Raw genomic sequence first — 12,814 nt, forward strand, 5'->3', positions numbered from 1 at the left:
TGAACCTAGGACCTTCAGAGTACATGTTAAGGGCAGGATGCCACCAGCAGCACTTGAACATGAACCCAAGAAACAGTGCAGATTTTTGTGATCAGCACTCAACACAGAGTAAAACCACAGTACTGCACAGTATACCCCCTGACTTTGGCTCTTTCATTAACCATCACATTTCAATCCATGTGCTGCCTTACACCATGAATACTGTGGTCAGACCGGAAGATAGAGCACGTGAGCACACAGTCAGCTGACACGGGTACAAACCATGGGCCTCTTGATCATCCTTTCATTTCATGAAGAAAAACAGGGGGAGGAAAAAAAAAAAAAAAAAAAAAAAAAAAAAAAACACCTGCCCTTGACCAAAAACCTCTGAGATGGAGCCATGATGCTGGAGGCCACGTGTGGTACTTGATGGGGTGAAGCCTGTGACATGCAGCTGTCCTGGCAGAGAGCCGAGGCCTTTTCGGTTCCGGAATTTGCTATCTAACCAGGAGCCAAGATGAAGTCCAAAGTCCCGGTGGCTTTCTAGTGCACCTTCTTCATGAGGACAGAGGGTCACTGTCACGGGTCCCCACCTGGCAGCGCTGCGTCACAGGGCCTTACAGGCTTCCCTTTGCCTCCTGGGAAAACGAAGCTTCCGCCGCAGGGGCGGCGAACAAAGCGGAGCCCAGTTGTCCGCAGAGAAGCGCCTTTGATATGCAAACAAGATTCAAATAAGATGCAAATGAAGACAAGGCCAGGCAGAGAACAGCAGAGGTGTGCACTTTGACATCCTGGTCTCTCAGTTGTATCGTCAGATGGACACAGGAAGTGGGTCCACCCTCATCTGAAGAGCCATGCAGCAAAGCAGAAGAGGTATTTGCACATTAATTTTTAGATAAGAACAATTCAGATGCTATTCAAGACATGAACACCAGGTGGATATGTGCTCAGAGTCCTCACATTACAGAGAAAGGATGTAGGTTCAAATCCTACCTCCCACTGTAGCACCCTTGATAAAAACACTTACTGATACAGTAAAAATTACCCTGCAGAATAAATAAACTGACATACAAATATGGTAAATTAAGTTTTATAATAATGAAGACAAGGTCTGGGTGCGTGAAAAGTTGCTCCATGTAAAAATTTTATTTGTATATAAACAGCATTAAATATAGTTTTTAATTTCTCCCAAATATAGAAAATACATCATCTCAACATATAGGGGGGGGAGAAAAAAAAAAAAAAAGGCTGGGGGCAGGGGGTTAGGATGTTGATTCTGCACTGTCAGTGTGCAGCGGGGTTTGAGGTGTACAGTTTTACTTTACCATGGGACACAAGCACAGTAAGAGAGCCTTCGCTTCCCCCTGCTGGCCCCTGGAACAACAGCATGTATTAACATCACCCTTGACATGAGAGCAGGAAGTGAAGGCAGCGACAGGAAACACTACAAATATGATCCCAATAAATTCACGCATTTGTTGACGTATTTGATAAGCTTTGGTACGAGACATCCGGAATGGACAAGCCTCCAAGTGGAGGACAGACGCGGGCACACCGGTCACACGGACTTGAACATTAGAACAGCGCGAGTGTGTCTCAACGGCTCCCCCTGCTGGCTGAGCAATATGGCTGCTCTCATGCCCATTGTGGACTGAGTATGAACATGGAAGACAGTGTCTCCTCTCCCAATGGGATATGTCATCTCCCACTCATCCAACAATAGCGCTGTTTTAAAACAATTGCTCGGTTAAGGTGGTGTGAAATCGGAACCTATGTCACCAGGGTCCCTGATCCCATCACCATCTCCCAGAAGAAGCACCTCTTCTTCTCCTCACACATTGCCCGCACTTGTTTCACACCCGTTTCCCAACAACCCTTGCAGCTGGCTCCACCCCTTAGGACCCCAGGCTACAGGTAGGTGTCATGCTCCGTGCTGCTCAGGCTCTGACTGGATCCCTTCGGGTCCGTTTGGCCCAGAGGGGTTTGCGACTCAGAGCAGTGCTCGACCAGGCCAGGCACTGGCACCTTCTCATCCCCGGGAGGGGGTGGAGACGAGGCCACGATGATGGTGGGGTTCTGCCGCAAGTCCTGTCGGCTTGGTGGCTCAGCAGCCATGATGGCACGTGCGCCGTGCATTCTGGGAGGGGATTTGGAGTTGAAGTCGCCGTGTGCCTCCTTCCAGCGGCGCAGTTGAGCGCTGTGCTCCTTCTCGACATCCCTCTCAGACACCTGCAGCTCCAGCACCTGGGGACACAGGGAGGGAGCAGGTGAGGCGCCCCTTACTGGACGGGGTGAGCACTGCATGTGACCAAAGAAACATAAGGGCCAAAGGCATCAGCTCTAACCACCATTCTACCAGCAGTTCCCACCCTTTCACCCCTCGTTTGAGGAAATGCCAGTTATGGAGATGCCATTTTTCAATGAAATCAAGAAAGAAAACTATAAATAGATTGACAGTCGACCAAGAATGTCCCTCCATAAAACAGTTCACAGTAAGTGACCAAACACAGAACATCAGCATCTTCCTCACAGCGAAAACAAATGACACCTGCAGAGACAACTTGCATTCTGCACACACTACTCCAGCACTAGACTCACACTCCCTACACCATATATGTTCCCCACCACATGCTGCATAAATGCAGAAAGTGCAATGAGGCCCAGGCTCAACGCACCTGCTGGACCAGGAAGTACTCGTGCATGTACTGTGGGTCGATAGCGCGCAGCCGCTCCATGGTCTCATACTGACCGGGACACGCCTTCAGCTTCTCCTGGCTTCCCAGCATGCACCGCAGCAGCACCAGTGCCACACGGAAGATCACCTTCACACCTGGGCCGGGGAGATGGCACACGCTCGTCGCTCGTCACGTGTGTGTACGTGTTTGTTTGCATGTGTGCCTACAGCACCGCTCACCCTCACACAGGAACATGTCCCAGATGCGCAGCACCGAGCACCAGGGCAGGGTTCGAGAGAAGGCACACATGAACCACTCCGTCATGTACAGGATGGGTTCCAGCTTGTGCTTCTTGAGGTGTCGGTAGGCGATGGGCGAGACGCGCCGCAGCAGCGCAAACAGGATCTCGCCATCAAGCTGCACTGCCTCCTGCAGGGTGGGGCAAAGATTCCTCATTCGTATTTACAGTTATTAATTCATCACACCAAAGCACAAGAGAGCAAACAAAAGTACGTCACACACAGACCATTTGTGTCTGACACCACCACGTGGCTAGTTCACATCCCTCCAGTCGCTGCCTACAGAAGTGAGGGTGCTGAAACGAGACACCGTGGGGAGGGAGAGGGTGAGGCGCCCCCTGATTGCCCCATCACACATACACTTTACACAGCGTGCAATAATGAACCCCGATTCTCTGGTACGTTCTCTGCCATCTGTTCATTTTAGTATTTTACAGTGAGGGGAAGAAAATGTTGAAACCCCAAAGTCCCACTTGGTTGTGTGTTTGGCGCCACATTAGGGCTTCTGGTACCGTTTCTTTGAGGGTCACTTCTCTCCTCCGACTGCAGTCAGTTCATGGATCAAACCAGATGACTGACCATATTGGCATGGGTTCAGAGTCCACAGGTGAATGAGAGGCACCTTCATTAACTCCAGAGTACCCATGTCAAAACAGTGAGGCATCTCAGTTGTTTCTTTTACACCACAAGCAACATGCCATACAGTGAACCATTAACCTGTCCAGAAGAACAGGTGTTTAGGTCCAAGTCCAATGGCCAGCTCTGTGATGTCACTCGCATACTTGACGGGGAACACACTGGACACTTCGGCATAACCCGAATCTGAATCGAAAAGTGTGTGCAGCGCAGGCAACAAAGTGTTGGCCTTGAAATCAGTATATTACTGGTTCAAGTACAAAGACAGGCCATACTGTACCACCTCTAGGCAAGACAGTTAATATACACTAACTCAGTACAGTGTGGGTACACAAATGGAGCTCAATAAATACCCTATAAACAGAGCTCACTTGCTTCTGCTCATTGCGGGATGTGAACCAGCACCCTTTAGGAACACAACCTCGGTAGCCCAACCACTCCATGCAGTGTAAACAAACACCTCACAAGGTCAAAGGTCAAGGGTGAGCCTTACCAGTCCAGGGCTGTAATACCCAGGGAGGTACTTCTCACAGATCTGGATGAGAACCCAGAAGGCATCCTGCAGGACACAAGTGGAGTGGGTCACATCCCCGTTCACAGAGTGTCACACAGCACAGGGTAACACTCCACTGACCACATTCCAAACAAACACTTTTTCGAGTGAACCTCAATTTCCCAAGCGAGAGCAGATGTGTTTCCATTTCCAGCCACCAGGGGGGCAGAATGGGGCAGTCAGTCAGTGGAGCATGCAGAGCGGCCACCCCACCACTTAACTACAAAGTGCTTTAGGGGCAAAAGTGAGCCCAAGGTGACGAACAAAACAACTGAACAGATTTTGCATGTGTTCATCCATTACGTTTCCCTAAGTAGTCCAAGGGTGCCGGGTTCGAGGGCCATACTCACCTCTGCGGGCATGTGCATGAGGAGCACGGCAGCAATGGGTGCCTGGGCCTGGCAGTAGCCCTCCTCGGGCCGGTACAGGGTGTAGGCCTTGAGCACGCGGTACAGGTCCTGCTGACTGTGCATCCACACATCCCAACGTTAGTGCACTGGGGAGAGACTCTACCCCCAACCCCAAATTCCCCACCCCTCTCTCACCCGTGGCCTCCTCGAGCCACAAACATCTCGTGGAAAGGGAACTGCCTGTGCAGGTCTCTCTCAATAATGTCCTGCCACTTGGGGTCACCTGGGTGCCTGTCGAGATCCTGAAACGCATACACGCGCACACACGCACACAGTTGTAAAGGGGGATTCCAAAGGTCACTTTGCATGCTGGGAAAAGGGAACCAGGTACTTCACTCAGCGAGGCACACCGAGAATGGCTACTTCAGCAGGACTGACTTTGCCAGTGTGCCGAGAAGCACGGAAATTACCTTGGTAAGGGGAAGGTCAGCGAGGATCACACACCTGAAACTTGCCACAGTTCTGTTCCCTTTTCACCTTCCCCCCTGACAGGTAGAGCCAGGCACGGCCACGCAGCGAGGGGGGGATGCCCTTCTGGCAGCGCTCCTTCACCTGGGGGGGTTTGTTGGTCACTTCTTCAAATACACCAGTAGGGAGACGCTACACTAGGGACCCCTGTACTGCAGTTAACGTTACTGAAATGTGACCTCTGAGGCTCTACCGTGCTGGTGCATGCTGGAATGGGGGGGCACAGGAAGCAGGCAGCACAAACAGAGGAAGTAAGAAATGCCAAGTGTCCACAGCTGGGAAGTGCACACACACACACACACACACACACACACACACACACACACACACACACACACACACACACAAGCAGACTAACTGGCTGCTCACGTGGACAAACCAGGAAACATGAGCAGTGCCCTTTGACCTCAGTGCCTAAGCAACTTCAGCAGTCATGTGAAGTGGAGCGAGGAAGCAGGAAGCCCCTGTGTGTAGGTGTGTGAGAGAGAGAGAAAGCGATATATACACAGACAGACATGGACAGAAAGACAGAAACGCACCTTCTTGTGCCGCTTGGCCATCCACTTGTCCCAGTGGTTGAACATGTCGAGCCACTTGCCCTCGCGCTGCCGCAGCACCTCAGGTGGCACCTCATGGCCTCTAAGGGGAGAGGCACAAGGCATCACATGAGTTCAGGGGCCTGTACCTGACACAAACATTGTACAAAACATGGTAAAGAGGGAGCGCTTGCTTACAAGCTGAGTCCCCTGTCCTTACTATCTCCACTAATGTTTAGGGTCTTTATCACCAGTGGGCATCCTAGTTAAAGACCTAGGACTGCTGCTCGAGGGTAGGTGGCGATGTGAAATCAGTGATAAATACGGATTCAACAGTGTTTCCCAACAAAGGCAGTCTTCGTAATAGCAATAATAATAATGGTAACAACAACAACAACAATAAATAAGGGGAACAAGTCATCAGATTAATAAAACTACACATGGCGACAGGGTAAAGTTGGTCATAAAATACTACTGAAAGAATACTGGCAATGTGTTCACGATCACACAAACACAAATCTGCTGAGTCGACACATGTTCACAGAATGCAAAGGCAGCAGGTTTGAGGAGGAGAAGCTTCACATGTGGCCTTAATGATGATGTAATTAATGATCTTCTCTGTTGGATTAGAGGTGATCAGATTACAGTCAAAGGGCCATATGGTCTGGGCAGGGGGTGAGCCACACTGTTCCTGCCTCATAGACACACACAAACACACAGTTTTTTCACAGCCAGAGGAAGCCCAGGCAACACACAAACAGCACACAGGCTTGGCCAGATTCGAACCCGAGTCCAAGCGCACAGCCCACAGAACATTGTCCACAACACAGCGTTCACCAGGCCATGTCTCTCACTTGAGGCCACGCCCCCAAGGATCATCCACCTGGTTTAGGGGTATGAAGAGGGTGGAGCCTCAGAGCCACAGGAACAAAACAAAAAGTAACAAGAGAGGCAGCAGCATCAGACAGGAAGTGAGACAGACCCTCCCACCCCAACCACACTCACATGCTGCCAGGGCTCTGCTGTGGCCCCCCAATGAATCCATATCTGTCAGGCTGCCTGTCACCATCCAGGAGCTTGTCCTCCTCATCGTGGGCCAAGGGCTGCGAAGGGTTGTGGGGTCCATTCCCCGGACTCTTCTCCATGGGGACCCCTCAGGTAGGGGGGGTCCGCTCAGGGTCCTTGCTGTGGGTGCAGTTTCGGTGCCCTCTCCAGGGGTCACGACAGACAGCAGAGCAGCCCGCTGGCACACATCGATGAGCAGCGGTGTGCGTTTGTGTGTGTGAGAGACACCCCCACCTGGTCGTCACCTGATCACCAGGTCCACACAGCCAGGGTTTCACACACACACATAATTACACAGTTACTAAAAACGGCCCCCAGGACGCCGCAGCACTGACTGCCCAGCACTGACTGTACAAGTACTACTAACTAACCCCTGAGGCAGTTACACATTTGACTGACAGACACACACACACACACACACACACACACACACACACACACACACACACACACACAGTGTGAGTGTCCTTAAGAGTTACTTTCTGTGTCTATGTCACTCTTCCGACAGTCAGTAACTCCTCAGACGAGGGATGGGAACGGAATCCCGGACAGGATCGCGCGCTCCTTCCGTCGATCTGGGCGGTACGAGCCAAGGAGAGCGCGTCTCGTGCAGCCGCCTAGCGCGCGCACATCTGTTTCACATTAACTCCGTGTTGCTGCTGTAGCTGACTGACTGTGTCAGAGACGGGCGCGCCGCCGTGTCACGCCCCCGTTATCAATACTCTTTCCTCTCCGCGGTCCGCCATTACTCCCCGAGTCCAGAAGTACGTTAGTTGTCGCCGTCGCTCGAGTTCAAAAAGTTTCCGAGCAGCTCCGTGTCCGGGTTTCTTCCCCGTCACTAACACAATATACCGCCTGTCGGAGAACGGACGCGTGTCCGCGCAGGCGCAGTATAGCAGTCTTCAGGTCCAGACCCCGTGATGTGAGGAGGCGTGTCCGCGCATGCGCTATTGTCACTTGGTGATGAACTCATTATGTGCTCCTGGACTCCTGCGACACTGGGGCCGTATCGGCGCAGGCGCATCTGGACGATTTGGTAGCGTTCGCACTGTGATGAGCCCGAGCACGATGTCATTAGTGTGATTAAAACATATTTACGTGTCTTAGCTTATGTGTCACACGTATCTACCTTCAAAATCCATCTATATGGATTCAGTTTTGTGCATTTTTAAAAGGTGCCGTTACAGAGTATAACCATTGCACACTAATAAGTAATTACAAGTTTATATTTACATATACATTTACATTATTCATTTAGCAGACACTTTTTTGTACAAAGCGACGTACATCTCAACAAAAGTGCAATTTATGCATTACATTAAGAGAAAGAGACATAGCTGCAGATGTAAGTCTCAAGTAAACCCCGTTTGTTACATATCACTTGCTGCACCGAGGTTCATCGTTCCAGTAGGTGCATAAAACAGAGAAATCCCGATACCCACACCAATTTTTTTCTTTAATTTTTTTTTATTAAATATTATAAGATACACAAATGAGCGGTGCAATACCAGAGTAATGGCTGAATAAGGGTTGTATCTGGGGATGCTTCTGGAGTTACGATGCATGAACAGTTACACCATAGATGATCTGAAGAGATCTTGGGCAAAGTGGATCTGGAAAAGGTGGGTTTTCAGACCCTAGGCCTAGTTTAAATTTATGATCATTCCTAGAACAAGGAAGCAGATCCAGATATTACAAGAAGCTATACTGGCAGAGGGAATATAATGAAGAGGGAGGGTAAAGACTGTATGAGAAACAGATCCCTTACAGCTCTAACCACTGCACCCCCTACTGCCCTACTGGGTCTTGACCCTTTTCATAGAGCTGTGGTATAGGCAGAGCGCACACACACACACACACACACACACACACAACATTGTTCACTCTACTACACACAGTTACATCCCTAGGTGTTAAGAGGTAAATAGGGTGTAACATCAGGTGAGTGGTGACAAGTGATAACAAGGGGCCAATAAATTCATTGTTAGATATACAAAGACTGTGAAGTTTAAAGGACATTAATGTAATGCAATAAAAATGTAGAAACAAATAGTAAAATTTTTAAGAACTAGTTCAGTTTAGGGGGGTGCAGTGGCACAGTGGGTTGGACCCGGTCCTGCTCTCCGGTGGGTCTGGGGTTCAAGTCCCACTTGGGGTGCCTTGCGACAGACTGCTGTCCTATCCTGGGTGTATCCCCTACCCCTCCAGCCTTGCACACTGTGTTGCCGGGTTAGGCTCCGGCTCCCCGCGACCCTATATGGGACAAGCGGTTGAGATGATGTGTAGTTCAGTTTAATTTATTTCTCAAATAAAGCTTGAGTAGAATCAAAGATGGGACATGTAAATATTACAGATATATAAGTTGAAATCAATGTAATTGAAACTGTTTTGCCTAACTGGTTTGAGTTTAAGAAGGCAGAAGTCTACCTGAAAGTTTATTCCGTTCTGTTTAAATTTAGAAATCGTACATTTCTTTATAGGTCTGGAAATATTCTCCATTCAGTTCAATTCAATATAAAATTTATTGACCAAAAATTACATATGACAAAATGACAGAATTCTATACATGGAACAGCAAACTTTTAGTTCTCTTTAGTGGTCAGATACTATTTGTTACATATGGCCATCATAACAAAATGCTGAGGTTATTGTATTTTGTGAAAATTACAGAAGTCCAAACCACAGGAAAATTTCTGTTGTACATTAACATACATGATGGATGTGGAATGATGAGATTACTCTGTTAATGATACATAGGAAGCTCTTGATATGGAAAACCAGGTAGGTTAAATATGGCACATGTGGAATCTTTCCACAGACTAAAGCACATCAGTTAATGTTAAATATAGCTTAAACTTTATCATGCTTAAAAAAATAATGAGAGACAACTCAACATTCCAAAATTTATACCAGTACTGACAGTAGTCTGTACTATAGTCCAATGCCTAGCTACCAATACTGTATATATACTATTAGTAAACTTGCTGGCATCATTCACCTTTCTCTCTAATTGATGTTACATGTCTAGTTTGGGGGGGCGCAGTGGTGCAGTGGGTTGGACCAGGTCCTGCTCTCCAGTGGGTCTGGGGTTCAAGTCCTGCTTGGGGTGCCTTGCGATGGACTGGTGTCCCCTCCTGGGTGTGTCCCCTCCCCCTCCGGCCTTACACCCTGGGTTGCCGGGTAGGCTCCGGTTCCCCCCCGACCCTGTATGGGACAAGCGGTTCGGAAGATGCGTGTGTGTGTGTCTGGTTTGGCCAACTGATATGTTTAAATAAAATAAATATAAAAAAAATTATAAATAAAATGAGGTCATCATGGCATGGCTTCGCGAAGATAAGGGGGCTGCTCACGTCTGCTGCAAGCTCGCTGGTGGCTGACGAGGCCAGTGTGGGACAGACAAGTCTGGTCGCAGCAGCTGCAAGGGAAAGTCTGTTCTGGGTTTGGTGCTGCAGTGTTGCATTTCTTCCGCCACCTCCTTTTGTTCTCAAGACCTACCCTGCATGCGTTCTCAAAGGAGGAGATAGCCTGGTGAATGTTGTGTCTCCAGGCCTCGCAGGCAGAGGCTAGAGCAGACTACTGGTGGTTGTCAATGTAACAGACACCAAGGGATTTTCTCAGAGAGTCCTTGCACATCTTCTCTGGTGTGTCTCTGCCGCACTGGCCAGTGGTGAGTTCACCATACAGCACAATCTTGGGCAGGCGATGATCCCCCATCCTAGAGATGTGCCCTGCCCAGCGCAGCTGCGTCTTCATCAGCATGGCCTCTACGCTGGTGACCTCTGCCTGTTCGAGGACTTAAGTGTTGGTGATGAAGTCATTCCAGTGGATGTTGAGGATGGTGCGGAGGCAACGCTGGTGGAAGTGCTCAAAGAATTGCAGGTAGGTGACCCAGGACTTGGAATCGTAGCAGGTGGTCAGTACAACAGCTCTGTACTCACTGATCTCTATGCCTTTATTCAGATGTTTGTTGTTCCATACTCTTTTGTACAGTCTGCCGAATGCACTGTTTGCCTTTACCAGTCTTGACAATCTCATTGTTGACTTTGTCACCTAAAGAGATGTTGCAGCCCAGATAGCTGAACTGGTGGACTGTCTTCAGCTCTGATTTGTCAATGGTGATGTGGGGAGGGTGGTAGTCTTCCTGAGATGCAGGCTGGTGAACTTCTGTTTCTTCAAGCTGACTTCTAACCTGAAGAGCTCAGCAGCCTCTGCAAAGCAGGATGTTCTACGCTGCAGACCTGTCACCATGTGGGAAACAAGGTCAATGTCTTTGGCAAAGAGTAGCTCTCAGATAAGATGCTCCACTGTCTTGGTGTGGGCCTTTAGTTGCCTCAAGTTGAACAGGCTGGCATCGGTCCGGTATCGGATATAGACACCATTCTCATCATCAAGGTCTACTGTGGCCCTTTGGATAATCATGCTGAAGAAGACTGTGAAGAGAGTCAGCGCGAGGACGCAGCCTTGCTTTACACCATTGCTTATTGGGAAGGGCTCTGAGAGGTCATTGCTGTGTCTGACTTGGGCACGCTGGTTTTCATGTAGCTGGATGATCATGTTGAGGAATTTTGGAGTTGTTCCATGATTTGCCATAGGCCTTTTTCTACTCACAGTGCTGAACGCTTTGGTAAGGTCGACAAATGTCTACAGAAGGGATGATTGCCTCAAGTGAGATTTCGCACCTGGGAAGTGGTACAGTGGTGCTCTTTATAGCTGGTTGCTTTAATTAAAGCCAGATGCTTGTGGTTGAGGTGCGGGCGTGGTCGTGACAGTACCCCCCAGGATACAAGGATGCCGGTAAACAGAACATGGAATGTGTGGCATATTACTGGAGCGGAGGGACTGGTTTTCTCAGTGAGATTCCACGACTGAGAAGAGGCTTATAGGTGTTTTTGTAGCCGAGTGCTCCGATTAACGCCAGGTGCTTAATCAGAGCAAGGTGCTTCTGGTTGAGGTGCGAGTGTGGTTGTGACAGGTGAACAGTGTCTGAGGACTGCCACAGCATTTTCGCACAATATTTTATTGATGTAGATGCAGAAGACCCCTCCCCGTTTCTTCCCAGAGAGTGATGTCACTTTGTCTCTAAAGGAGGTTAGCCCATCCAGCTGAATTGCTGTGTGTGGAATGTTGTCATTTAACCACATTTCTGTGAAGATATAAGCTAAAAACTTCTCCATTTAGTGTTGGGTTGTTCTTCATAACCAAATGAAATACATTGTATTATCTAGTGAGTGTACGTTAGCAAGTAGAATGGATGGGACACAGGCCTGTCAGGGTTAGCCTTTAGCTTAGCATAAACACCTCTGTGTTTTCCCTGCTTCCGCTCTCTCTCACACCTCTTTTGATACCTTTTCCAGCGGGCTGGCGCATCAGTTGGGAACGGGGTCACAGAGGAAGGCGTTGGTATACTCAGCAAGCTGAGGCAGCAGATTTTTTTCTTTAGTTAATGGAGCGATTTGGTAGCATGTGAGCAAGCTACCGATTTACAGCATGACCTGTCGGTCATAGGTGGTTTTCTTGATAGACTGAGTGCTCCTGCTAGCTATTTTAGACATACAAAATGATAATGGAAACAATATCTTAGGTTTGTGAGAGGCCACTGCATCTGTGCATGCTGCCATCTTGAATCCAGAAATATATTTTATAGTTAAAATAGTAAACTAATAAAGTAAATAAAGCAATAAATGAATAAACTAATAAAATATTTATATATTTGATTAAAATTTCTGAATAGTGGGAGATGTGATGTGAAAAGAGAAACAGCCAAAGAAACAGTAGGTAAGGTGGACAACACCCAAAGCGACGTACAAAACAGAATAGGAGATTTTCTCCATTTATTAGTGAAAAGGAATTTCAAGGAATTTCCAAGGGATATTATTGATAAATCTTCTCCATTATGAAACCACACATTAAACTAACAATGTCATTTTGGAACAAGCCCCTGATTGCTCTCTTATTCATGTAAAGACTGGGTGAGAAATAGATCCCTTGCAAATGCATTGTGAAGGCTCTAACCACTGCTCCCCCTGCTGCTTGACAAGGTATGTCTAGCCTTTTCACAGAGCTGTGGTTTAGGCAGAACACACAGCCAGCCACACTGCTACACATGCACAACCACACACTGCATTATTCACCCTACTCCACACACACATGGTTAAATTCTAGGCATCTTAATTAAGGTGCAACATTAGGTGAG

The 12,814-nt window shown here is 48.4% G+C and overlaps 1 protein-coding gene across 1 annotated transcript; it reads right to left on the reverse strand.

The window, feature by feature from the left end:
* Positions 1–1,202: 1,202 nt before the first annotated feature.
* On the reverse strand, positions 1,203–7,519 carry LOC108930108 (TBC1 domain family member 10A-like). Its single transcript, XM_018745175.2, has 9 exons — positions 6,562–7,519; positions 5,560–5,659; positions 4,997–5,104; positions 4,688–4,794; positions 4,493–4,607; positions 4,083–4,148; positions 2,894–3,083; positions 2,655–2,809; positions 1,203–2,223 (listed from the first exon to the last, which is right to left on the reverse strand). Exons 1-9 carry the CDS (start codon positions 6,699–6,701, stop codon positions 1,888–1,890), a joined length of 1,317 nt encoding a protein of 438 aa, XP_018600691.1. The 5' UTR covers positions 6,702–7,519; the 3' UTR covers positions 1,203–1,887.
* Between the last annotated feature and the right edge of the window lie 5,295 nt (positions 7,520–12,814).

This window comes from Scleropages formosus, chromosome 6 (assembly GCF_900964775.1).
Source record: "Scleropages formosus chromosome 6, fSclFor1.1, whole genome shotgun sequence".
NCBI lineage: Eukaryota > Metazoa > Chordata > Actinopteri > Osteoglossiformes > Osteoglossidae > Scleropages > Scleropages formosus.